At 38.2% G+C, this 27,889-nt stretch overlaps 1 protein-coding gene across 1 annotated transcript in view; it reads left to right on the forward strand.

The window, feature by feature from the left end:
• LOC114355637 (uncharacterized) overlaps positions 1 to 27,889 on the forward strand; it is a 97,591-nt gene that overhangs the window by 60,007 nt on the left and 9,695 nt on the right. Inside the window, exons 4-7 of the mRNA XM_028308581.1 lie at positions 7,932 to 8,140; positions 14,512 to 14,647; positions 15,467 to 15,600; positions 24,061 to 24,262. Of these exons, the coding sequence (XP_028164382.1) occupies positions 7,932 to 8,140; positions 14,512 to 14,647; positions 15,467 to 15,600; positions 24,061 to 24,262 (681 nt within the window). The remainder of the gene's footprint in view (positions 1 to 7,931; positions 8,141 to 14,511; positions 14,648 to 15,466; positions 15,601 to 24,060; positions 24,263 to 27,889) is intronic.

Below are 27,889 nucleotides of genomic sequence, written 5' to 3' on the forward strand. Positions count from 1 at the left end.
TTTTATTATTTAAATCACTACAGTTAATTATTATTCCTAAATATTACAATTTTTCATTAAAGAAGAATAACAGTGCTGTTGGAACAATAAACCTTGATTGCGACGATGATCGACCGAGCGTGTATAGAAATACGCGTGTGCAAACAGGCGCGTGGCGGCCCGGACTGATTTGCAACTTGAAGTTGTCGCGCGCTGTAGGTAATTATCTCGGCCGGCATAGGCGAGTGACGGAGGCCTGCTAATAGCCCCACTGATCGCGTTCGAAGCACCTTTGCGGCGCTAAACTCGTCACGACATGTCACGGCCTAGCAGCTGGCCGGATATCCGGTATCCGGTATCCGGCCAAACAACTATCCGTTCCATCTCTAGACTTATATTCTATATTTATTCGATTCTAAAATATATTCCCAAAAATTTTGAAAGTTGTTTTAATTTGTATCACTTGGATATGATTTGTATTAGAAAGTGCTGTGAGTGTGACGCTTGAACGGAAGGAAGTCAACCTAACCTAACCAACTGCGTATTTCTAAACTGCGTATTTCTATACTATGTAGCCGCGAGAGCTCTTTGGCGTGCTGTCTTCGGCGAAGTATTGCGCGCGCAGATTTTGACAGCGCGAAATACCTACTTTAGCAGAAATACCAAGCCTTAAATAGCCATCCATAATAAATGAAGTATCAATCCCAAATGGTCTAGTGGTTCCTGAGATTAGCGCATTAAAAACCAAACAAACATAAATAAATTCTTCAGTTTCTCTTCTTTCTAAGTAAATCAAATACCCTCTGAATCAATGTCACACTACTTAGACCTTCTTCAAACATTCAGATAGCATCCATTTATCGCAATGAGGTTCAACATAAAATCGAAGTAACAAAAAACGCCTTAAAGTGAATGATTTTGTTCTCAAAAGAAAATATGGCCGAAGAATTCCATTAAAAGAAGCTCATCCCTAGTAGGGTGACCATTTTATCGGATAATATAAGAATCCAAAATACCTATGACGTTAAAAATTGCTACCATAAACAGGGACTAGCCTTTTAAACGGTAAAACTAATGGTAATTAATACTGTAAAAACATCCTTCGAGATCCTAACTCAGAGGATGTTTTTACAGTATTCATTCTTTTTTTATACTCGGCCCTATGGCGTACCTATTTGAAACGGGCAAACGATGCGCGCTTTTTTCCTACAAAAGTTTTTTCCACAGATTGATTCCAACTTTCGCGTGTAGTGTAGGTATCGCTACAAACGCGCGTCGACGGCGTGCTTAAAAAAACGCCGTGTGCATAGGCTCTTACATATTATTATCGGATCGACGATTCCCACAGTGAGCATACTTTATGTAAAACCACTATGATGCTTCGAAAGGCTTACAGCAATATACTCATATTTTAGATCCATGCTAAACTAGTTGATAAAATTAAGTTAAGTTATCTGCGCTAGAGGCAGGTAAATAAAAATGTCCAAACTCGTGTCCTATAATACCCGGACAGGTGGTAACCCTCGTCCCTAGGGCACAGGTGGCTTCGGATTCACTCCGCTGAAGTATAACGATTTGTTTGTATTTTCAGATGTTAGCTTTGTTTAATTTGCAAAGGTTTTAACGTGAGGCTATAGCGTGGGGACTGTTATTCAACGATTCTTGGAAAAAGAAGTGTGTAGAATATCAATAAGGGACGTCCTACACAGTTTTTGATTCGGAGAATAGTGAAAAAATGTTTGGTTTGTAGCGATTGTACAATCCGACAGCACACTGACTATTATTATTTGTCGCAAAATAGCACTTTTAGCCTAGGTGTAGACCACCGACTTTTAGTTGGCCAATAGTTGGGTCGGCTGTTAAATGGCCATGTACAAGTGCAGATTACACCGATTTGATATCGGCCGATTCTTCAAACAAATTAGAATCGGCCCAACTATCGGCCAACTAAAAGTAGGTGGTCTGCGCCTTGACTAAATAATATTCTTCAGAAATGCTCTCGACAATGCACTTAAATTATTTATTGTCAAAGGTATAATATTCACAATAAATTGTATCTACCTACGTAGTTTGTAATGAGCAAAATTCGATATCGAGTATAACATAAATGAAGCTTACGTAACTATGTTAATAATTAATAACTTTATGTACCTACAAAGTTCATAATTATTATTATATTGATTTTGAATAAAGTTATTTGTTTCTTCCTCATTATACCTATCTAACGTGTACATTTTATATTTTGAAATGATTTCAAATACCTGCGCTGTATAAAATGTAAACCTTTTTTAAAACGTCCGAAATGAACAAAGTTTCAACATTCATTTAAATAACTCCAAACATACATAAATATTCCGACTAGCCTTTGTAACAATTCGTTGAAATTATGAAACAGTTTGTGTACCCGAAAGTTTTTAGTATGTAAATTAAAAGCTCGTACTATTACGGAAAACGTAATCCGACTATGTGATAATCCTTATTGTGTTTTTAATACAAAATGCTTTGGAAGTCATATTAAAATGTGGTTATGCTTATTTGATTCGGAATTCGACAGTGGTTTTTTTCGATTTGACTTAAGGTCCTATGTCCCCTAGATGGAACAAAGGGCGTCCAAAACAGTCCTCCATGGCGTTCGGTCTTGAGCTTCGCGTTTGGTCTCGCTCCAAGTCTTGACAATTTTCTTTGCCTCGTCTGCTACAATGCATCGCCAAGTTTGCTTGGCATCCAACGTGTTCCTGCTACCTTTATCAGGTCGTCGGTTCACCTTGTGGGTGGATGTCCTTAGCTGTGCTGTACGGTATGTGCACATACCGATGCACATGCACACATTGGCTCAATATCTGTTCAAGAATATTAAATGTTAATTAAATTAACTTGAACATTCCCGATGTCTATAATTTTCTTTATTAGCTCTTTACATTAAGGTCACTTACAAAGTGCTTCGTATCACTCTACCTTTTTTATGAATAAAGGTGTAGGTAAGTAAGTGTTCAATGTAGTTCTTGTGAAACAAAAAGTTTAAAATGTCTTTATGATAGAAGTACACTATAATGTGTACTCACCTAAGACCTTCGCTTATTTTCTCCACTCCATTAGGCGCTACCTAAGCGTAATAGGAAACCGGAGGCTATAATATCCTTGGTTACCCTTAGACATTTTACTCCCAATCTAGTCCCAAACTAATCAATTGTGCTATGAGCACTAGATAACTAACTTAAACATATTAAATGCAAAGAGTGCTTTTACACGTCCTTATGTGAAATATTTTGGGACAACAATGTGGGCCAGTTATGAGATTAAGCAGCGCAAGAAATTCAGTCACTATAAGTTTAGCACATAAGTAAAACTGAGTCATTGCTTGAGGTATGAGGGCGGTACGGGATTGTGATTTTCTGACATCAAACGTCAGCGAGACTTCAAATGTGCTTCAGCCCCCCTAGACAAAACGCACTTTTTGATCGAATCGAAAATCGAATCCGTCAAAACTCCATACAAAAAAGGGGCTTTTCGACCACTTTGCGACTGGTTTACGATTATAATTTGCACTTTGTCTAGACCCACAGATTGGTATGTTCTGTCACTTCATAAAATGTCAATACCACATTTCCTGTACCACCCTCATACCTCAAGCAATGATTCAGTTAAGCGCTTGACCTACAGTACAAATACGTTACATAGAAACACATAAATATGGTCATGGATTATACCTATTCTAATCTAATAATAAAAAATGTATCTGAGGTTGCGCAGCCCCTAAGTAGCTACGTAGCTGCTAACGAAAGAAACTCAAACAAAGGGAGTCTTGCCCTTGATAATTCCGTACAAAGTTTCCCCCGGGGATTATTGTTAATATTTTTTATCATTCGGGTTTTGTATATTATGTATAAATGGAGATTTGTGCTTGTGTAAAAGATGAGACCGCTTTATGTGATGACCTTGATATTGTTTGAGGACACTCCAGTTGTCTACAAAAATACTCGTACTTAGTCATTGGGAAGTTCTGCGAACTGTTATGTCATCATCGTGATCATCAATGGACTCTCTGTTTGCTTAGCCTTGGCGCAGACAAAAGTCCGCTTTTAGATGGCCGATAGTTGGGTCGGGCTGTTAATCAGTATGGAGATGTATGAAAGTGCGTACATTACACCGATTGAAAGTTGGTGATCTGCGCCTAGGCTTAATCGATAAGCCAACCACCGAAAATCGCTGTTCTGATACGTCACGACGCCACACGTCAGAAAACACAACCGATTTTAATAATGACCTTAAAAATTGAACTTAACAATTTGTAAAACTATTACTACCTACTTCTAACGTCAGACAAAAAATATAAATACAGCTTTAGTACCGTAATCGGCAAGGCAAAAGTCTTTGCGGACCCAATTTGCTTGTGAAGTTAGCAGCAAGAGGTCACTGCACTTAATCACGGCATCATCCATTTGCGCCCAAACAGTGTCGACCCCGAAACAAAGGCCAGTCCACTGGAATGTAAAAAAATAAGCCGCGCCCGTTTTACAATTAATCCTTATTACAAGGGACAAACGACGTTTCTTTTCCGTTAGGATGGCCATGAAGTCTGTTTAGAGGGAACATTTAGCGCCTTTTTTCTGGTGTTGCGGATTGCGGCACGCGTGCGGATCTGTGACATAATTTACGTATCAAAACTTCAACGATATGCAAGCGATTTGTCACTTTTCGTATTCACGTACCTATTAATCGCCCGATTTTGTTTCGATTTCGTTTTTATCCATAATCGACAGTGCCTCCGCGGTATTCACCTATTACTTATTTTGAAGTTTGGTGCCAGTGATTAAACGTCAAGTGACAAATCGCTGAGTTGCGATCCTATAGAGTAATCGTTCTATCGAAATAACACGTCAATTCAATACGGATGGACTGTTTTTCAATAGGACGACTTCTAAACGTCAACGATATTTTGACTGTTTCAAAATACGTGAATTAGGCCACTGGTCTCTCTAATATGTAGCGTGTATACCTACAAGGTGACTATTAAATCGTCGTTGGCATCTTTTTAAACTAAGACTACTCATGGTATACAGGGTGTTAGGTAAATGGGTATATGAGCCGACACTAGCCCATGTTAACATGGGCATATAAATGGTATGGTGAAGTCTTGATATCATCATTTATTTTTTTTTAATTTTCATACAAAATAAATTTCATAAAATCCCATTTGTTTGAAAATTAAAATAATTAAAATGAAGATATCAATTTTCTGACTTCAACATACCATTTATATGCCCATGTTAACATGGGCTAGTGTCGGCTCATATACCCNATGGTGAAGTCTTGATATCATCATTTATTTTTTTTTAATTTTCATACAAAATAAATTTCATAAAATCCCATTTGTTTGAAAATTAAAATAATTAAAATGAAGATATCAATTTTCTGACTTCAACATACCATTTATATGCCCATGTTAACATGGGCTAGTGTCGGCTCATATACCCATTTACCTAACACCCTGTATAGTAAATTCCATGAACATGTATCATGAGTAGTCTTAGTTTAAAAGGATGCCAACGATTTCAAAGGCTAGTTGCGTGTATGTAGCTGGCGCAATAGATAAAACATGACTTATGAAATAATGAAATCCGGGCAGCCCGCATGCGGACGAAATCCGCATCCCGAGAATCCGAAATCCGCATTGTAAGAAAAAGGCATTTATTAAGACAAAAATGTGCCAGAAACCTCAGCAATTTCAGACAATATGCCTGATTTGCAGGTGAGTGGGGTAAAGCGACAATTTGTGACGCACTGCGAAGTGATGGGATGTGGCTTTCGTGACACAAAAATTAATTGTGACATGTTTGTGTCTCAGACTGACTTGATAATGTAATAACAAAGCATTAAGAAATCAGCCATAAACATGAGATAAACAAATCAACGACGTTCTCTGAACGCGATTCCTGTATTTGTCAACGATCTTCTTGGTCGGGCACTCTTGTCAGAGTGGTCATGGTTGCGCTAACGAGGTACACGGTGGGGTGTCATCTCCGAGGGTAGCTCTCCTGGCGATGTGCTTCCATTTCTGTCAGTTAGAGGCGTCGCGAGTACACTGGACCAATGTGGACTCAGTAGGTAGCTTTTGTGACGGTGATAAGGTTAATTTATTTGTCAACGATAGGTAGCATCCTAACGTGTGGAATATTTTCAGTTGAGTTTCAGCTGATATTTTCGTTGCGTTGCATTTCGCACTACGTTGCATTACGTAAAACAATACCAAAAAACCTTTTCTAAATGTATACTTTGTAATCTCAAGCTTTTTCTTTATTCCCTTATCGTGTGCTATGATGACTAAACAACTCATGGGTCTTATGTCCAATCGTAGAATTCTATGACTCCACGGTCAGACAACGTTTTTATAGCCTTTACTGTGCGGAAGTTTTAACCTTAAAATATGCGAAATATTTCTGCAAATTTCTTCTTCTATATTTATTGTGGGTGAAAAATAATCTCAAAAACTCCTGAAAGAACAAGGCTCGAGCCCAATATTATATTTTATTGAAGGAAAATTTCGATACATAAGTAATTGGATGGTGTATTTTATTATTTTTTTATTTTTAGGCCTAACAATGCCCCAAATACAAAAATGAATATTTCATAATATCTCCCACATTGTGAGCAATTTAATCATTACAACGTACCAAACAAGCAGCGGGAAACGTTTAGGTGTGCGAATAATTTAATTAAACTTTCGAAATCTTGTAAGGCGTCCGAAATTTAGGGCACAATCCTCAAATTTCAGGTCAAGAGGTTTGTTAACTTAGGGTAAGAACTCACGGCAAGATTTTCACCCGCGCCCGCGGCGGTTGCGGGCCCGCAGCTTCTGTAGAATGCAGATACTTAAGTAAAAATTAATGCACAACTCATGAAGCGGTTTGCGCCCGCAGTGTGCGCGGTTGTATGCGGGTCCCGCTGCACAGCATTTGCGGTTTTCGCCCGCGCACTCTGCGATCGGTTGGCGGGCGACCATTTTGTGCCAGTGACTTAACTGTCCGTCTTGCAACCGCAAGTCTTGCAATTATCGCCCGCCACGTTTGCGGGCGATGATCGGCGGCTGCGTAACCGCGCAAATAACCGGTCCCGTGAGTTTTGAAATAAAACCGCAATTCCACAACCGCCGCGGGCGCGGGTGAATATCGCGCCATGAGTTCTTAGCCTTACATCTGCTTCGCGGTCGATGGTTGGGAGGCCACAGAGTTGCGGTTTACAAAGCATTTGCCACATTCTAAAGTGATAACTAGAGTCTGTATTAGACCAAGTAAACACTGTATTAAGAATAAACGTTTAAAATGAAATTCTGGCAATCACAGGTTTGACTTATGTTTGAGTTTGAATCTGGTTACGAGCTTCGTTTTAGGATTAGTGTGAAAAACTGAATTGCATAAAACATAAATTGCATATTACAAAACTGAGGTAAATTTGATTGCAAAATTGATGTTTAAGAGGTATTTTTAAAGAGAGTTAGATAATCCTGAAATGGTCGTACATAATAGCCTTTAAATTAAAGTGGCGTTGTAGTTCGCTTGCAGCACCACTACTAGTTTTTAAATATTTTAAAGAAGCGCAGTTGCAGCGCCATGCACTATCATAAGCGTTTGTTACCGTAGTACGCCTCTAATTTGAAGGCGCCCTAATGCAGAATTCTAAAAAAGTAGAGCTCTACGTTAGCCCATAAATGCACGAAACTATTTAAATCTCTGATTTTTATGTAATTTGGCATATTTAAAGTTTCTTTTATGGGCATCTCAAGAGAACTTGTACCTTTTGGTCGTTTTCGTACCTCTGGGCATATATGGGTTAGAACATCGTTATCAACTTATCATTGATCTTATTTTTGTATTTGCAGCCACGTTCTAAGTCTTAAGATTGTATATTTTTTCCTTATCACTTACTTCCAGATCTCATTCAACCTTCCCTTCCAGGTGTAGGCGGTCTCCGCGCCATAGAGTTGCGGATATCCCCGCCAGTCGTCCAGCGGGGGTCGGACGCAACTCTGGCGTGTCTGTACGAGCTGACGGACGCGCCTCTGTACTCCGTCAAATGGTACAGAGGGCGCCACGAGTTCTACAGATATTCGCCCACTGAGACGCCGGCGACTAAAATATTTCCCTTCGCCGGGATCAATGTTGATGTAAGTGAAACAGTAGTGAAATACTTTATACCAGCTAATTAAGTAAATAGTTTTAGAAAAATTTGGTAATCATAATATCACAAAAAATAGCTGCCACAGTACCAGTTGATAATACGACTAACGTGAACTAAGCAACCATTATCACATGTTCCACGCCCCATATACAAATTAACATTTGATTTCGCCCTGTCTACATCATTTCCTTTAAAGAATAGCTTCTGACTAATTAGGTAATCCGTGCGGACCACGTTGTACTATTATACAGGATACAAAGCCTTTAATAAGGGCTTATACAAATACTACTACTTAGGTATACAAAAATGAAATTGTGACCAAACCAAGCAAGGCCATTTTCTCCGAAAAATCCATTTTCCTAAATCAAAACCTTGCAAACTGCATCCGTAATAAAACTTATCTCCTTCCACTTCCAATTCACCGTTTCTCATTTGTAAAACACGAAACACTCATATTTCAAACGGCCCGAAGATGGATGTACGCACTTTGACAACTCCAATGAATTCCTACGTTCAACGAAACTCCGCATACAGAATGATTTGTCCCCGTTGAAATGTCGTAAACGACTGCTCGCGTCATGTAAATGCATAAAAGGGCGCTGCACACTGAAGGTAGCGGGAAAAGCTATATTTTTTAAGGGCTGGAACGACCAGACCAAAATTACTAGCTGTACCTACATACAGGATGTGGTTTTGTTAAACAACACCCATCTCAGAAGTGGTAGTATACACGACACTGATGCCAAAAAAAATATAAAAAAATACCTTATCATTGAAAAATCCATGACATCAGGAAAATTTTATTATTACGCGGACGAGCTATCGGTCAGTCCCCCCGCTCTCACGGGGCGGCGGCCGAATGTGCTCGGTGGTGTAGCGGGGTATGCGGGGGTGGTGCGAGCGGTGACAAGCACCGTCTCGAAAGTTTTAGGAGACGTTTGAACAAGGTTTCTTACTAATAAAGTAATAGTTAACATTTTATTTATATTTTTCTTGTAATTACTTTCATGTGTATCACCACCCCTGAGATGGGTGTTGTTTAACAAAACCACAACCTGTATGTAGGTACTTGTACTGTAGAGCTTAACTGAGTCAGTGCCTCAGTTATGGGAGTGGCAAGGGAGTGTTTTTGTGACGGTCAAACGTCAGCGAGACTTTAGATCGCCTTCAGATTTGTATGCTCTGTGACGTCATGATATGTCATTGTCTCCCTCTCGTACCGCTCCTACTCAAGCACTGATTGAGTTAAACGCTGTACCTATAATAAACTATTCACTCGCTCAACCTTATGTAAACGCTTCGAATTGCCAAACTGACACACATAGGGGACTACTTTCATTTGAAGACTTTCGCAAAACTTATCGCGTCTTCAGGTAGAGATGTCCAAAGTCATTTGGGAGTGTTAGCGAGAAACACTTATCGCACGGGAGTAATAGTTTCGAGAATCGTTTCCACGTTTATCGATATCTTTATATACCTTCGTGGTATCGATTTAATAGAGCCCCTATTTCATATAATCTACTACTTTGCTATATTGCATTAACTTAGGATTTTGTCTACACAAACTTAGGCTGGCTTGCACCATCTTACTTTAACTTTGACAAACGTCAAAAATCTGTGAATCTCCATACAAAAAAAAACAACGGTTATCGTTATAGTTACGGTCAAAGTAAGATGGTAAAACTCAGCCTTATTTTCACTTGAGGCCTGATTCATATTTTTCATAACTTCCATGTAGTATAAAAGTACCCTTTTGTCAAACATTTTAGCTGAAACTCAACACAGATTTATGTCATCGCATTCGCTTAGCTCCAGCTGCGTTTCATCCGCTGATTCGCTCCACACAATTTATTACAACTGATGTAAAATTCCTTGTTGCGGAAAATATTTTCAGCTAAAATAGAAAAAGAAAAATCCCCGGAGACCGAGCGAATGCTCCACGCTCGTCCGAATTGCTGAAACATGCCGTTATTTTTACCTGTTGATTTCGAGACAATGAACATTATGGGGACGAAATTTGAATAATGAACTGTGAAATTTAGTAGAACGCCCGTAATATGCCAGTCCTGATTTCATGACTGAGGACTTATGAAACTCTTGGAGATTTCTGAAGACGTTCCTATTTCTGTACGAGACTGTTGTTTTGAATTTCCCTTTATTGTTAATTTACTTCGAGTTGTTAGCTTTTAATTAAGTTCTCAGTTCGTGATAAATATTTACGACAAGTTTGCTCTTAAATTAAACAAGTCAAAGTGAAAGACAAACTATATGTATATTATACTATACCTGTATATTTTGTTTATTTTCTTAATTATTTCTAAGTTAATTAAGAATTATATGAGCATTCTTTAAAGCAAAATTTGTATATTTATACTTTGTTGTATGTTTATAAATATCAATACGAAGTCCTAAGTAATTTCAAAGTTATATGAAAGACGTCATGTATACTCGTAGACTGTTTTCACTCTTACAAATAAATTTTCTCCACCCGAATAATAATCAATGAACCGTCTGATATTTTTACATGATTTAGGTATATATGGACCTTTTGTTTTTGGGCCTTTTTTTCAAACCTATGTAGCCTATAAATAATTTAAGCCGCAATATAGCCACAGAATAATAATAAGTACTACGTACAGAAGTTTTACTTCGCGAAGGTATTTAAAAAAATCTATGCTCAATGTCATTAACAATATGGCGTAATTTAGCCTGTCAAGCACCATTTTGTTGACAAACGTCAGTGATCGGCACTACGCCGAAGCTATAGGGCCGACTTCGGTAAAATGATGTGACGTGAGGTGCCAAACTGCGGAAAATGGCGGAGGAAATAGATGATTTAGCATGAATTATCATGAATAATATTAACTACTTATTTACCTCTCAGTGTCTTGAGGCAACTTAAAAAAGTACATTCTGTGTTTTTATTATTATTTAGGCAGTTAAATACCGCACAGTATTTAGTACACCATTTTCTTTATTTTCTTCCATCATACACAAGAATACGCGTGCGTGAGTCAATGTTCGCTCGTATGTGAGGCCTTGTCGAATAGTATCCTGTAGGTGGGCCATCGTACGTGTTTTGTTTTCGATGTAAACTCGCGGAGATGAACAGGCCTGATATAGCTAAGAACGACACAATTCCCAACTAAAATCCGTGACCTTCCCAAAGGACGTTTATTGTCCGAAACTTAGCATCAACTGCCTCAAATTCACTCCCGGGTGCTATAGCAGTAAAAAGGCACAAAATGTGCCATAGTGTTATTATCACGGTAGTGTAAAGCAGTGGTTCCCAACCTGGTACGTGAAACACTGGTGGTCCACAGGGGTCTAAATATCTGGAAGGAATTTAAACTTCGCAAGCAAAGCACGTTCGAGTGTCAGGAGATGGTCTTAGTTCTAGATTTACCGAAATAGTATAGAAAAATGTTAGCTCAAAATCACATTCATTCATTGGTAATTATGTAATTGATTTGGTATTTAACAGTTTCGCTAGCTCTTTTATAATGCAAACAGCTAGGGACTGGAATTCACAGTCTGCTGCTGTCTTTCCCTTTATAAAACAGCATCTTCAAGACGAGAGTGAATAGGCACTAGAGGATGCACATCGTCAGGTTTGATTGAGGTCTAATACCTGCTTTGTGTTGCACAAAAAATAAGTTGCCTTCCATTGAAATAATATTTGAGAGGTTTTGTAATAAGTTTATTTTCGGAATCATTTAATAATATTTTTATATGACATGGTCCTTGCTAACAATGAAGAAATCAAAGTGGTCCATGGTCCAGAAAATGTTGGGAACCCCCGTGTGAGGGAGATAAAGAGTTGTATTTATGGACATATGGCGCTATGGTGACGGGGGGATCGTTGTTCTAAGGAAACGCGGCAACGTGAGGTGTTAGGTAACCATTTCTTAGCTTATCTTGTAATATCAAATAACATATTGAAGAAAAGCATTTATGTGGGATGCCATAAGATGAACAAGGTTTAAAATAAAATTAGTTTAGACTCAATTGATGTAGCTCCATACCTACCTCTACATAGAGCAAGTAAGTAGGTACTAATCTAAAAATTTAATAACAGAATACGTAGGCTGAGTTGCACCACCTTAATGTAACCGTAACAATGACCGGTGCTCTTTGTATGAAGTTTGACAGATTTTTGACGTTTGTCAAAGCTAAAGTAAAATGACGTGTGCAACTCGGTCTTAGTAAATAAAAATCTGTCGCATAATAATAATGTGAGAAAAACTTGAGAACGGTTGAAATAATGACTTTTTTCGAGTAGCTATCACGGTACCTAAGTTCTTATAAACAAATATTGGAAAAGTTTCCGAATACCATTTCATATTCGAGAATAATGGACCGTTCTTGTTCTACGAGGTGTGGATTTCTATATACAATGTGAGTCACGTTAAAGTGTACATATGAAAATAGATGAAACTAGACCTATTTTTATCGACAAAAAAGAGGTCAAAAAATTTTTGAGATTTTTTTTTAATTTTTTATAGAATTTTTTTTCTTCAAATTACTTATTGTAAAGAAAACGTAATAACTTTTAAACNAAAGAAAATGACACTCCTCGTTCCCGGGAGGATCAGCTAGCGCTGCATATAATGAAGCGCACGACGCGACTGCTTCATAAGTAGGTAATCATGAGGGCCGGTAGGAGACGAGNATTTTTCGTTTTACGAAGGTAATATGATAGAGAATAATAAAAAGTAATAAAAACTACCGGTTATAGGGGCATTTTTTGGAGAAATTTATCAAATAACCAAAAAAACACGAATTTTTAAGCGGATTTTTTTCAAAAAGTATATTTTTTTATTATTTGTTGGCCTTTTTTGTATATTTTATGTATTTTTTTAGTATTGCCTGTTATTTAGCATTATTACTGTTTTTATTTTATCAGGATATACCGCTTAGTTTAAAAGTTATTACGTTTTCTTTACAATAAGTAATTTGAAGAAAAAAAATTCTATAAAAAATTAAAAAAAAATCTCAAAAATTTTTTGACCTCTTTTTTGTCGATAAAACTAGGTCTAGTTTCATCTATTTTCATATGTACACTTTAACGTGACTCACACTGTATTTTTAAGGACAAGACGATAGGGTCGGCTAGTTACTCAGTCTTGAGATATATTATCTTTATTCCATCTCCAATAAATACAGGGTGATTTTGTAAGCGATGTCAAAATTTTTAGGAGCGACTCAGAATCAGTAACTTAATCGATTTATGTAAAACAACCAATTTTTTTTTCTTATTATTCTTATCCGCAGCACGCGGTTTCAAAATGGGCACACGAGGATAATTTACTTTGTTCATAGAAAAATACGTACACACAGTTAACTGCAAAGCTTAATAAACATAATAATGCGCGAAAATAAGCCTTAACCTTTAAAAATTAAGATATGGACGCCGCGAAATAGATTTTCAATAATTTTTTTCGCGAAAAATACCACGAATAGAAATAATTAAGATAAAGTTGTATTGTTAAAGTCCTAAGAGCTTATTAAATTGGATACTGATTGCAAAGTCACCCTATATAAATAAAATAATATCTACAGGGCTTAGTACCAGGGCAGATATTAAAGGCTGTTAGCACAGCTGGGTACTTACGTAAGTACACCCTCTTATAAAATGATGCGAAAATAAAACTGGAGCATCGGTTATTATTGCGGGTTGTGTGAAAGCAAAAGATAAAGAGTTGTATTTATGGACAGCCACCGCAGAGGTGACGGGGAAGGATCGCTTGTTCCAGTAAAAAGGGGGGAACTCGGAAAAACTCCGGAAAACTCGGGAAAAATTAAACTAGCGCACCGTCCTTTGAAACGTGGGAATTTCGCAATAATTCTTGTAACATGGGTACAGGCTTTAGTCAGTTCCTGTGTTTGATGTTTGTACTTTACTGGAACACTTTGTAGCTCATGAATCTGGGATTTTGATTTAGTAGGTCAAAAAAAAAAAAAAAAAAAAAAAAAAAAAAAAAGTATGTTAACTAATTAGGTTATGGCAGTGGTTTCGATCGCGTGAGTTTTAGTCTATAACGGAAAGTTTTTGCCAAACGCTACAATGCAGTATTATGTGGCGACTACATTATACTTAGCATCCGTGACGCATTATGCTTCATGTAATGTAAAAATATTAAAATACTGTCAAAACTGTATAATACAGTTCCTTATTCCGGGTCCACATCAGTCTTCCCTGTTCAACCTTCTTCTATAACCACCATTGAATTCAATCTTCGTCTATTCTTTACTCAGCTACCTCACCTATTGACGGTCTACGTATTGAAATACTTAGTCTTTGGTTTTATCTTAGCTCGTATAGGTATCTACTAACTTAGTTTCTCTTGTTCACAGTTGGCGCGGTCGAATCAAAGCCAAGTGGTGCTGACGAGGGTCAGTTTCGGGCTGTCGGGCAACTTCAGCTGCGAGGTCACGGCTGATGCACCCTCCTTCGCCACTTCCATCGTCTCCAATACGATGGAGGTTGTTGGTAAGGCCTAGTTTTGTTCATCATCATCATTTCAGCCATAGGACGTCCACTGCTGAACATAGGCCTCCCCTAATAGTTTTGTTCTAGCTCTACATATTTTAATTAAGCTGACGTCATGAGCATAATTATGGCTTAGGTTACCTTTAGATTAACTTTAGCTATAAAGAACAGCATGTATCCAATGGCCATCAAACAACATCTATTGCGTAAAAATAATGATCAAGATGCTCGGATGGCCAAAGACTGGAGTAAATACTGTGGGTAGGTAGTAAAAATGTTGCAAGATGTCACTTGTTCGCTGAAACATGAAGCATTTTATAGGAGTGACCTATGTCCAGCAGTGGCCCATAGATAATGATGAAATTCAACGATTTCAAACATTTCTTAATCCTTTGAAAGGTTTTATGGGAGAGAAGGTAATAATAATGAGATTCAAGGATCATAATTTAGTAGGTATTCTAAATTAGCAACATAATTTGTAGAGGCTGATATTAATTATAGCAATGAATAATTTACAGTTCTCTTGTGAAATGTTGGGGGAAGTCGGGAGATGTAATACTTTTCCTCTATCAAAGGAAGCCAGATCACTATACAAATAATTGGTCTGAATGGGTTTGAAGCGGAAGTCTCTGTTCAAACTCATTCATTTTACTAAAATGTGGCTGTACGATGCAACATGGTCGCCCAATGTTGATCAAGCTCCTTAAATAAAGATTAAAAAAAATATAGCAATGAAAAACGGCTGTAAACCTTCCAAAAACACGATAAATAAGTCAATACCAATCAGAATAAGTAACATAATTACCTGTCCCTCTCTAGTTCTGCCGCCGTCGTCGCCATCCATCCACACCAGCCAGCACCACTACACGCCGGGTGACGTCATGCGAGCCAACTGCTCGGCCGGACCCAGCCGGCCGCCGGCAGAGCTCGCGATATTCATCAATGACTTGCCTGTAAGTAGAAATGTTACAGTCAGTTATGGAAAAATCAGTCAAAAGTGATATTGACCAAGGGCATCAGTCAAAACCACTTTTGACTGATTTTTTGTTTTGATGTCATGTGTTCATGTCTTCTCATTGTATACATTCAACCTCACGGGTGGGACCTGGAGTCCTGAAATACAGGGCTGCCCTACATTAGGCTCCAGTCACACCATTCTATGTTCCTTCATATTCTAATTGTAACTTTAGATGTAATGTATAAACCCTATAAGGTGTGAAAATAAACAATTTATTTATTTATTTTCCAGTCAAAAGTGGTTTTGACTGATTATGAGTTTTGACTGCAACAGATGCATGGTTTTATTACTATTTCCAAAGTGAGGTTGGTGGCCCATGCGTGTTTATAGCGGGGGCGGGTGGGCCGCGAACACCTGAGAATGGTACCCCATATCATGGCATGTCAGGGGCCAGGACCCCCTCCCAGAAAAATGACCCTAGTGCGCCAATACTGTGGCCTAATTCTATGTGAGATAAACACGTCGTGATTTAAGTAAGGCAATGGTGGCCGGGCAGTAAGCAAATGGGTGACCGGAGATGTTTTCGAATATTTGCAAATTATGTAAGACCTAAGAGCTCCGTTTTTTGCAGGAACTGTTTTTGCACTTGCATTACATTTATGACTATGACTATGACTATGAAAGGCCACTAAATTTACTTACTTATTTAGAAGTCTCATAGCCTACAAATTACTAAAAAACATACTCGTACTTGCTGTTCTTAGGAACTGTTCCTCATTTTTTGACAAACCCAATAGTATGACTAAAATCGTAATAATAATATCAAACCAAGATAGACTGCTTTAAATGTTTACAGCTTCCACGTACGAGAAATGTTCGAGATACACGTACATTGGAAGCATTCCAAGCATCCCTGTAGATGCAATCTCGAGCCAGAATGCTATGCGATGTAGATAGTACGATGTATAATATCAACCAGCTCTGATAGTTTTGTAGAATAGTTCCGATAAACTTGAAATATGTATGTCGATAGAGGCATATTCCTGTCAAAAAATGATTATAATCGTTCAGTTTTCAGCTCGTGGATTTCCTTGGAGATCATATCTAAAGAAAAGCAATACCATGCGTCTCAAAAATCATCTATATTATAAAACTCAAAGGTGACTGACTGACTGACTGACATAGTGATCTATCAGCGCACAGCCCAAACCACTAGACCAGGGGTCGGCAACGTGCGGCTCGCGAGCCACATGCGGCTCTTTGGATGTGAGGCTGCGGCTCTTTAGTTCCATTCGCAAATATTATTTATTTTATAAAAAAAAAAATGTTCTGAAACGATTAACGAGGTTTAGGCATTCTCTCAGCTACTTATACTCGCTTTTCACCGCAGTAGTTTGCTCAATTGTTTGTTGTTGAAGTTCCTACAAGTTAGTGTTGTAAGTAAGTAAATGTTTAATTGTTTTCATTTTTATCTTATTAAGATAAGATAAGATAAGATAAGATAAGATAAGATAAGATAAGAAGCGTTTATTTGTCAGACAGAATACAGGTTATAAAGTTCTTACAAAATTTTTTTAGTTTAAGTTTTCAACCTGCATGCAGGTGTGCAAATACATTTTGTCAAGAATAAATAGATATTTTTCTTATGAATAAATAGATTACTTTTTTTATCAACAAACTTTATGAAAGTATAGAGGCTATTTATTGTTGGCAAGAAAAAATTTTGTGGCTCTTTAAAAACTTGAAATTTTGTAAATAGTAATTTTTGGCTCTTCCGACTCAAAAGGTTGCCGACCCCTGCACTAGACGGATCGGGTTGAAATTTGGCTTGCAGGTAGATGTAATGACGTAGGCATCCGCTAAGAAAGGATATTACGAAACTCCACTCCTAACGGGGTAAAACGAGGTCCACGCGTACGAAGTCGCGGGCGGCCGCTAGTTTTTATACAGGGTGTTAGGTAAATGGGTATATGAGCCGACACTAGCCCATGTTAATATTTACCTAACACCCTGTATAAACTTAACTAATCGTTTTCACTTTACCTAAACTTTTTTTGTATCTTTACAAATCAGCCGAAATCTTGTCCCGAAGTGGTAGTAGAGAACGCTACACTCAGCTCGTCACTTCATAAATCCACAGCTCCATTTTAAGTGTTCATAAATACCGTTATTTAGGTAAAGTCCTTCTCAAAAATCTTAACAAATTCAATGGAACTTGTTCATCACTAGAAGAGATAACATCAAAGCCATAAATATTTTTGATCCGTAAATAAAACCATCCCACTATTTTTTCCCGTTATTTTCATTAAATTAAACGTTGGGAAACTTACTTCATTGTTTGCATTATATTAATAAATAATGTCTTAAATTCTAAAGCAAAGAAGTCACATATTATACAGATAGTATTCGCGTTGGCTTGGCAAACTCGGTCTAACGTAAGCCTTACATGTAGGCTAGTTCACTCCACTGAGCTGGTATATTTGATTTACTGTCTCGGCTTCTAGATTGCCCCAAATCTATCCAACTTAAGACTGTGTTATGAAAAGTATTCTAATTTTCACGAAAATTCTAGATATTTTGATTCTGTAAATTGACGAGAAAAAGTTAATGATATCTGATTCTAAAAATAGCTAAACTTGAATGGAAATTTCTTTTATGAAGTAAAATTAATGAATACCAATTCATTCAGCTGGCATTCATTCATATTTTGTGCTGGTGATTTATGAAACTTTTTCTTAGTACATATTTAGAGTAAGATAGGTAGTAGGCGTAAGATCTTTCGGAGATCTTGGGTTCGATTTCGATGGGAAACAAGAATAGAAAAATCACACTGTAATTACCTAGGCCTTGTATTATTACCAGTTCAGTTAGGTAAGTCATTACACATTAATAGAATCAACATATTATGTCTGCTTTTTAAGAAGGAAGAAGAAATAGATCATAATACTATGAATAGGCACTTACAGGGCAGATATGTACCATCCTAGACTGCATCCCACTTAACACTAAGATGCGCGCTTCGATAAGCGGTTATCACGCCATTTTATCGATTTTGCCCATACATTTTGACGTCGATAAACGTTATCACGGCGCGCATCCTAGGCCTACTGGTGTAATTATGGTAAAATACCTTGGTAAAATCTTGAAATAATAACTTCAATATTATCTATCTTTACTACGATTTTTAATTTACTGACTGTAGTGTAAACCAAAAAAATATTCTCATTAATAGCGTGTGGTTTCGTAAAGTGAGTTTTGCAGCATTTCATCCACTTCAAGTCTATTAAGTTGTTCTTAGAACTAATAAGTTGCCAGCAACTTCATTAAAACTTCACGAGAAACCTTTAATAATCTTAGAGGCGGTGAGCAAAAATGCATTTAGAAATAGCAAAATTATGAAGCCATAAATTGAGTGTGCTCCGCGAAAATACAATTTTACTGATTTTGTGTTAATTTTTTAGGTTTCATACCTCAAGAAGTGTCCGTCTGTAAAAAAAAATTGGAGGAATACTGTGAGATATTTATTTGATGCAAATAGGGCTAGTTTTACTGATTCTTAAAAGTTTCAGATATAGTTATCCGATAAATTACCTACAACAAAACGTTATTTAGAAGTCAATTTTTTTTTATTGAAATGTGGTCTTGATTACTGTAAACAAAACATAAAACGATCAAATACTTTCCCAAATACCGTTATTTTTGTAGCTTTTTAATAATTACTTCATCCCCTAACAAACTATTATTTGCTTCAAAACTCTACCTAACTCTACCATAATTTTCTATTCTCAATCACAACAAGGAAGTACGTCAAAGCCCCAGATGTTAACACGTTTGATGCGGTAACTAAATGTTCGATCGATTTGCCATACTCAGTTTCAGATTTCGCATGATTGCTTTAAGATGAAAGTGAATTTACGCACACAGAGCTATAGGTTAATATTTGTGCGTATAGAAATTACACCATGTATTTTAGAAGCGTTCGAAAACGTCTGAGATTCGTGCAAGCAATAATGCGTAATCGAATTCGTTGATTGATTGTTGAATTGGTGATATTAGAATCACTCCAAAGACAAACTTTGTCCGTAGAGTTCAATACCAACACCAATACGAGTATCAGTTTTATAGCCAAAATAAGAAGTTCTATCTTTTTCTTTTTTGCCCTTTCTTTGGGGACGACTCTTCTCGTTCTGAGGCGCTAAGATAATAATATCGTACCTACCCACATTTTTTAAAGATTATTAGTAATTTGTTATTACACAAAATTACTAATAGTCCCGTTAGCCCCTCGTACTAAGCTAAATATGCTTGTATCACGAGTGAACTCACCACAACAGTCGAGCGGCGGAGGCGCGTTCCCCGGATCACGAGTCGGCCAGTCCGACCCCTTCACCGTTAGGATATCGTGGCTTCATTTTACCCTAGTTGAGACAGATACCTATTTGATAAAGCTTATTTAAACTACGTAAGATGCCACAGTGTTTACGTTGACGTGCTGTCGACTGTACATCGTATATTATTACCTGTACTCTTTTTAAGGCGTTATACATTTTGTCAAGTCCTTATTTCTTGTAGGCTGATTCCCTTTACTCAGGATAATTTAGGCCTTTAAAGAGCAGACGTGTCCTAACTCAGAACGGATCCAAATTATTTCTTTTACAGAACTATTCAAGCGAAGTGATTTTCCGCTATATGTGCCAGATATCTAAAAGGTTCATCCTTATATACGAGTAGATATGTCACTCACTGCCCTACCCAGTTTCAGTTGGGAGCTCAATTCTCCAGATTGTCGTTCTCAATTCTCAATTCTCCAGATTCTCCAGATTGTAGGTCCAATTTCGAGAAGGAGGTCAATCGTCGAATCCAACTCGGCTGGGCAGCGTTCGGGAAACTACGCAACATCTTTTCGTCCAAAATACCTCAATGCCTGAAGACTAGAGTGTATAACCAATGTGTGTTACCAGTGATAACTTATGGCTCGGAAACGTGGCCTCTCACTATAGGCCTTATACAGAAGCTCAAAGTTGCACAGCGTGCTATGGAGAGGGCTATGCTTGGTGTTTCTTTGCGAGATCGAATCAGAAATGAGGAGATCCGTAAACGAACCAAAGTCGCTGACATAGCCCGACGGATTAGCAAGCTGAAGTGGCAATGGGCAGGGCACATAGTACGCAGAACTGACGGCCGATGGGGCAGAAAGGTTCTGGAATGGAGGCCGCGTACCGGAAAACGCAGCGTGGGACGTCCACCTACAAGGTGGACCGACGACATCGTAAAGGTAGCAGGGAAGCGCTGGACGCAGGCCGCTACCAATCGATCAACATGGAAAGCATTGGGGGAGGCCTATGTTCAGCAGTGGACGTCCTGGGCGATTCCACTGCAGCGAGGCGTTAGGCAGGGAGATGTTATATCTCCGAAACTGTTCACCGCTGCATTGGAAGACGCTTTCAAACTCCTGGAATGGAAAGGATTCGGCATAAACATTAATGGCGAGTACATCACTCACCTTCGGTTTGCCGACGATATTGTGGTCATGGCAGAATCGTTGGAAGATCTTGGCACAATGCTCGAAGACCTTAATCGAGTTTCCCAACAGGTAGGCCTGAGGATGAACATGGACAAAACGAAGCTTATGTCGAATGTCCATGTTACGCCCTACCCAGTTTCAGTTGGGAGCTCAATTCTCGAGATTGTCGACAAGTATGTCTACCTCGGACAAACGATCCAGCTAGGTAGGTCCAATTTCGAGAAGGAGGTCAATCGTCGAATCCAACTCGGCTGGGCAGCGTTCGGGAAACTACGCAACATCTTTTCGTCCAAAATACCTCAATGCCTGAAGACTAGAGTGTATAACCAATGTGTGTTACCAGTGATAACTTATGGCTCGGAAACGTGGCCTCTCACTATAGGCCTTATACAGAAGCTCAAAGTTGCACAGCGTGCTATGGAGAGGGCTATGCTTGGTGTTTCTTTGCGAGATCGAATCAGAAATGAGGAGATCCGTAAACGAACCAAAGTCGCTGACATAGCCCGACGGATTAGCAAGCTGAAGTGGCAATGGGCAGGGCACATAGTACGCAGAACTGACGGCCGATGGGGCAGAAAGGTTCTGGAATGGAGGCCGCGTACCGGAAAACGCAGCGTGGGACGTCCACCTACAAGGTGGACCGACGACATCGTAAAGGTAGCAGGGAAGCGCTGGACGCAGACCGCTGCCAATCGATCAACATGGAAAGCATTGGGGGAGGCCTATGTTCAGCAGTGGACGTCTTATGGCTGAAATGATGAAAAAAAATGATGATGTCACTCATAGCCGCCAACTTATACCTTTTAAAATATCGACTTGTAGTTAAAATTATATAAATAGGTATAACAGATTTATTATTTATAGTGTGGAAATAACTCGACTTTCATAACAAAAACACCTGCAGCGAAACATTCATTTTGCTTTTGAACAATACAAACTCAAACCATCTCAAAACTCGGTAATGCAATTAATTTCGTCTGCAAACTCAGTGATACTGAATTTAAATTAATTAACACATCAGGATTTACCTGTGCAAATTAGTTTAACTTAATTTATTTCTATCAACAGACTTGTTCGGCTAACTTACAGCTAACTTTAGATTTAAATACTTTATTAACATGCGAGAAAGCAAACTCCAGTTGGGAATTGGAATAAACCTAGTTCCAACTGGAATTCTATAGTGGCAAGTTTTAATGCCTCCAAAGCCTTCCTTTCTGTGGATATTGCTATGCTTTAGTTTTGTTTGGAACTCGGTCTTAGTATTGTACTAGTTGGATTTTAAATAAACTGTCCCCGGTTTATGTGGCTGCAAAACTATTAAATCTGACTTGTTTGAGAATGCAAAGACTGCCAGTTTTGTAAACTACACCGCTGTAGACTATACTCGTAGTTGCTGTTGTTCGCTGTCATTTGGTTTCTTTTTCTTCTTCTCTTTTTATGGTGTAGGTCACAATCTTATTGTCCAGCTAATGTGCCACTAATGACGTTTGAATAACTTAGTATTTTGTGCATTCCATAACAACGTAAAGACCGTTTGCACCGTTTTGATCACTAATTGACTTACTAACTAAGCAAATTATATTTGTATTGTTTACCATAAATCACACCAACCGTTTTCATTTCATCTTATTTCAAGCTGGTTCTCTCACGTTACGGCCATTTTTACTACCTACATCTTTACCCTTGGACATAAAGTACCTATCATACTCCTTTTGCCCAAAGAGACTTAATCCATAATATGTACATACTTACAAAATATATTTTTTTTTTTTTTTATTTATTTAATAACAATCTTAGCTCTAACATTACAGGTTACCCCAATGCGATAGAGTAGATTAATTAGTACATATTTAACAATTAAGATTGCCGCTATGGCTATAACATAAAATAAATAATGTAACCTTTGTGAATTCAGTCAAAGAACAGCTGAATATGTCAACGGTTCTAGCTACTACATTAAGTGTACGCAACGTTCTGGTAATTGGCGCCTCTTTTAGCATATTGGTTCTTGCATTCGGAATTGCGAATAGAGGAGGCTGCCGGCGCCGCCATACGTACCGGTCCGGCACACAAAGCGTCATCGACTGCAGTACGACCTGGTTGCATACCCGCCCCCGTACTAATTTGAACATATACGTAGCCAGGCTTAGATCCCGTCTAACTTCTAGTTTGTTGTACCCCACCATCCCGAGTACAAATAAAGTTGGATACATGAGTGGATAGAACGGATATACGCCATACAATTTCAGATATAAAAATCTGGTAAACTTGTTTTGAATCCGTTCTATCATAGTCTTATATTTAGCCTCATGGGGTGACCAGACGAATGCATTGCATTCCAGGTGGCTCTTTACTAGTGCTTCGTACAAAGTTCTCACTGCATTCAGATTAGGAAGAGGTGCAGCAACCGCAGTTAAGGAACGGCTGGGATGAACAAGGATAAGCGAATCAAACTCGTGAGCCTTGTTAGGGTTACACTGATTAAGGCGACCCTTTACAAGGCTTGGAAGCATGTGGGTAACAAGCCATTGGACGTGGAGAGGGTCATTAATTATACGTATATTTTCTACTTTGCCGAACTTTAGCGCGAGAACGGTTTGTCCAAAACATATGAATTTGGTCTTATTCAATGCAGGATTAAGTGCCCTTTAACCGTCATGAAGACCACTTTTCGATAGGGTAAGTCCTTTACGCGGTATAACCGGAAAACCGAAAAAACGCCGCTTTCGGGGGCCCCCACCACTTAAGCACAACTCCGTCGAAGTCGAAAACTTAGGAGAGTCTTAATGGGCAACCAATGAAGCCACTAAAGCAAAAAAATCTTTTGTAGGAATTATTTCCGATTTAATCAATTTTTGTGTTTAATTCTACTGGCCTACAAAGAAGATTGAGGAATCAGCCTTATGAAACTAACCCAAAGTTTTCCCACAGGTAACCCCAGGCATGTACCAGGTGCATCCAGCATCTGAAGGGCTATTCAGGTCCGAACTGTACGTGCAAGTGCAGCTATGGCCAGCCCACTACGAGCGGGGCGCGCCTATACTCCGGTGCGAGGCCAAAGTCACGGACTTGTATAGAGACGACTCGGCCGTCGCGCTGTATTCGGCCAACAGTGATCCGAAGATTGAGAGAGGTTGGTATCGTTGTTTTCTATACATTTTCTTTCCACTAGTGTACAATAAATTGAAGAATAAAAGGCTGCAGTGCGGGAGAAATGGCGACGGATTGTGAAGCTTTTTTTTAAATATTAGTCATAAGTCTAGTTTAATCTATGCTAGTTTGCTTGCCACCAAACCAGAGGGGACGACCACGACCACTCTGCCAAGAGTGTAGCGATGACGAAGAGAAGAGTGTATCTCACATACATTTTTTCACATCACAAACCAAANGCAAGTGCTGGAAGTTTCTCGCTAATGTCTACGAGAAAACTTGTAGTCTCCATAATTAATTATAGACATTTATGTACAAGGTTTTAAATATATACCTAAAAAAGAAAAAATAAAGAGTGGTTAGCCCGTTAACCCTTTCACGCATATGGGACACATTTGTCCCCGCATAGTTTTTACGATTTACAGTAATACTAGTTAAGTTAAACCCTTTGTAGTTTAATATTCTTAAATTTTATTATTATCTTTTATGATTATACGCTATAAATAATGAAAAACGCGATTCCTTGTGTAAAAAAATACTGGCACAAAATGTGAAAAAAAAATTCGTTAGACGTCAAAATTAAAAAATATTTTAATATTACTTAGCGGCTGTTTGGCCATTATTTTTCTTCCGATTTGCATTCACTAATAAGTATAATTATCGTTTTATTACATATTTTCCATTTTCTTCGTATTTATAATGAATATTATGTAAAAATCTGTATTGGGACACGGGTGTCCCTATGTGCGTCAAAGGCAACTTGGTTCTTACTAAGGATATTGTTTGCCTCGTTATAATTTGTATGTTTATATTGATGTTTTATTTATAATTCATACATATTTTTTGTAAATAATTTGTCTTCAAATCGACTTGAAGAAATTTCGCTCAGGAAAGACGAATTTTAGAAGTCATGATGACTGAAAATAGTGATAACGAGGATGGTTTCCTCCCTGATGAAAGGGTGTCTACTGCTGGACAGAGGCTTCCCTGAGGATTTTCACAACAATCGTTCCTGTGCTGCTCGTATACATGAATGTACATGAGCAGCACAGGAACATGAGGCCTGCCACACTGCGTCTTCCTATACGTGGGCGCCACTCGAGAAATGTTCTGCCCAAACGGCCATCACTTCTGCGAGCTATGTGCCCTGCCCATTGCCGCGAAAGTTTGGTAATTATGCGAGCTATGTCTGTTACTTTGAGTCTCCTGCGGACTTCCTCATCACCCTTTGGGTGACATTGAGCCTTTTCATAAGGCCCATAGAAAAGGAACACGTCTCCGTTCCGTGCGTCATCGCTGCCAAGCCAACACACATTGGTCAAACACTTTCAGTCAAAGGTCTTGAGACACTGCGGTATTTTGGGTAAAAAGATGTCGCGAAGCCTCTCGGATGTTGTCCCCCCAAGTAAGATTCAACGATTGTAGTCACGGCATGGCTGAGACCTTGGAAGACCTAGAATCAATGCTCTATGGCCTCAGTAAAGGCTTTCAATAAATGGGATTCAAAATAAACATGGACAACACGAAATAATTATGTCAAATATCCGTGTTACACGCACTCCTCTGCACGCTGGAGACTCTACACTCAAAGTTGTTCTTGAAACAAACAGTTTAGTTAGGTAGGTCTAACTTCAAGAAAGAGGTCTATGATGAGATGAGGATCAAATATAAAAATACGTAAGATATGATGCTATCTATTTTAAATTTCTTATTATAAATATTAAAAATAAGCTTATTGATTAATTTTGATGTGCATTTTTAGTGTGATTTGTATTTATTTTGCAATAAAAGCGTCGAAGTATTTTATTTTCAATATATGAGGGAATGTATACCTTAACGCATATAGGGACATATGTGTCCCCGACTGAAAAACACTGAAATACATAGCACTTATATTTTCTGTACTACTTTTATGTTAAATTAGACTAAAATAAATAGATATAACTAAAGAAAAAAGAATTTTATGGTTTGGAATAGTTATAAGCGTGTAAGGGTTAATTTGAAAGCTGACATAATAATTATTCCTAAGACTATCTTTGAATATACTAGAAGGATACAATCTTTAAGTTGCTGGATAATTGATAACCACTACGATTGGTGCGCTAACAGACATCAAAACGAATTATGATCAATAAATTCGAAGAACTAATAACTCGTGGATACTATTCCCCACCAAAAGCTCCTGACCGACCTTCTTCTTCTTCTTGTCGTGTCGACAACAAAACTACACAGTAACAGCCCAAAACTCCGCTACAAGAGTGGCGTTGTCAGTAGCCTTCATTAAACTTCCCGTATGCACCTGAACAGATTGTCCTTACTATGGCCTACCTGCGTCCGAAAAACTTCCAGGTCAGCCAGGGGAGCTCATGTCCAGGTGGAAGACTCTCAGACATATGGACAAAAGGGCAGGGAGGATCAGCTCCCTGGCGGCATAACCTACATCTTTCTTTTGACCGATCGTCATGAAGGAGAGGGGACACACTTTTTACAAAATTGCTTCGGCTTTTCAGCCTTTTATTTAAACCTTTTAAAAAGCTCACTACAAATTTGACCATTGTTCAAACATGAATTCACTCAGAATTTCATAACGCTTCTATGATTTTACCCACCCATCCCATACCCGTAGTTTAAAGGAAAATTTCGCTAACCCACTTTCATTGTGGGCAGCATATTGTCTATTAACTATGATAACCAGCGAAAAGCTTCCGAAATTGAAATTTCCTGCATTTTAAAAGCTAATGTGGTTTCTGAAGTCAACTCGGCGTTCCGATGAACTTTACGGACAGAGACGAGAACCTAAACAACTTTATTAACGTTCTATAACATAAAATGTGTTTACTCGAAATATTTGCTTGTCCTTTTACGGGTCCACAAATTTGGAAACATACGGAATCTTGTTTTATGAAAAGCGTCTTAGGAAACGCGAGTTAAGCTGCAGATGACAACATGGTTGAATGGGAAATTATTTCCCATTCAACTGCTTTCATTGAGACTGAAACAGAATGCCTTTATGTCTCTTAAAGTTGCAATAACATGGGACGCTTGTGTTGACCATTAGGCTCTCTATATTACTTTTATTATTTAGCTTTTGTACGTTGGATAAACTATGTTGGCAATAAATTTTAATCGCAACAAATGAATAGGTACCAAACAAGTTATTTTACGGTGATTTCTGTCAAAAAAGAGTCTGTGTGTTTCCAATGAAGCCAGCGGATAAAATTTTGGGGCAGAAATGTTTGTATTCTACTGTTTATATTTCTAATTTTCTCAAAGAGCGTGGGCGAATCCAAAGGTCCAAATAGTACACTAAATGTACATACAGTAAGCTCAGTACATACGAGATCCTATAGGCTTTGTCAACCAGTAGGGAAACTATTGAATATTGATCGGTTACTCAATACTCAATAGTTTATTGCGTTTGTGGCGATGCATTCGAACTCCACGCTACGCTATGGTGTAGAAGTAGATTATCCAGAAAATGTCTATAATTACACTAAAAGTATCTTATCTATACTATATAAGTTATATTATAAATGCGAAAGTAACTCTGTCTGTCTGTCTGTCTCTCTTTCACGCCTAAACTGAACCGATTTTAATGAAATTTGGCATA

The sequence above is a fragment of the Ostrinia furnacalis genome, unplaced genomic scaffold (assembly GCF_004193835.3).
Source record: "Ostrinia furnacalis isolate ACB-3 unplaced genomic scaffold, ASM419383v2 OfSCF0207, whole genome shotgun sequence".
In the NCBI taxonomy this organism is placed as follows: domain Eukaryota; kingdom Metazoa; phylum Arthropoda; class Insecta; order Lepidoptera; family Crambidae; genus Ostrinia; species Ostrinia furnacalis.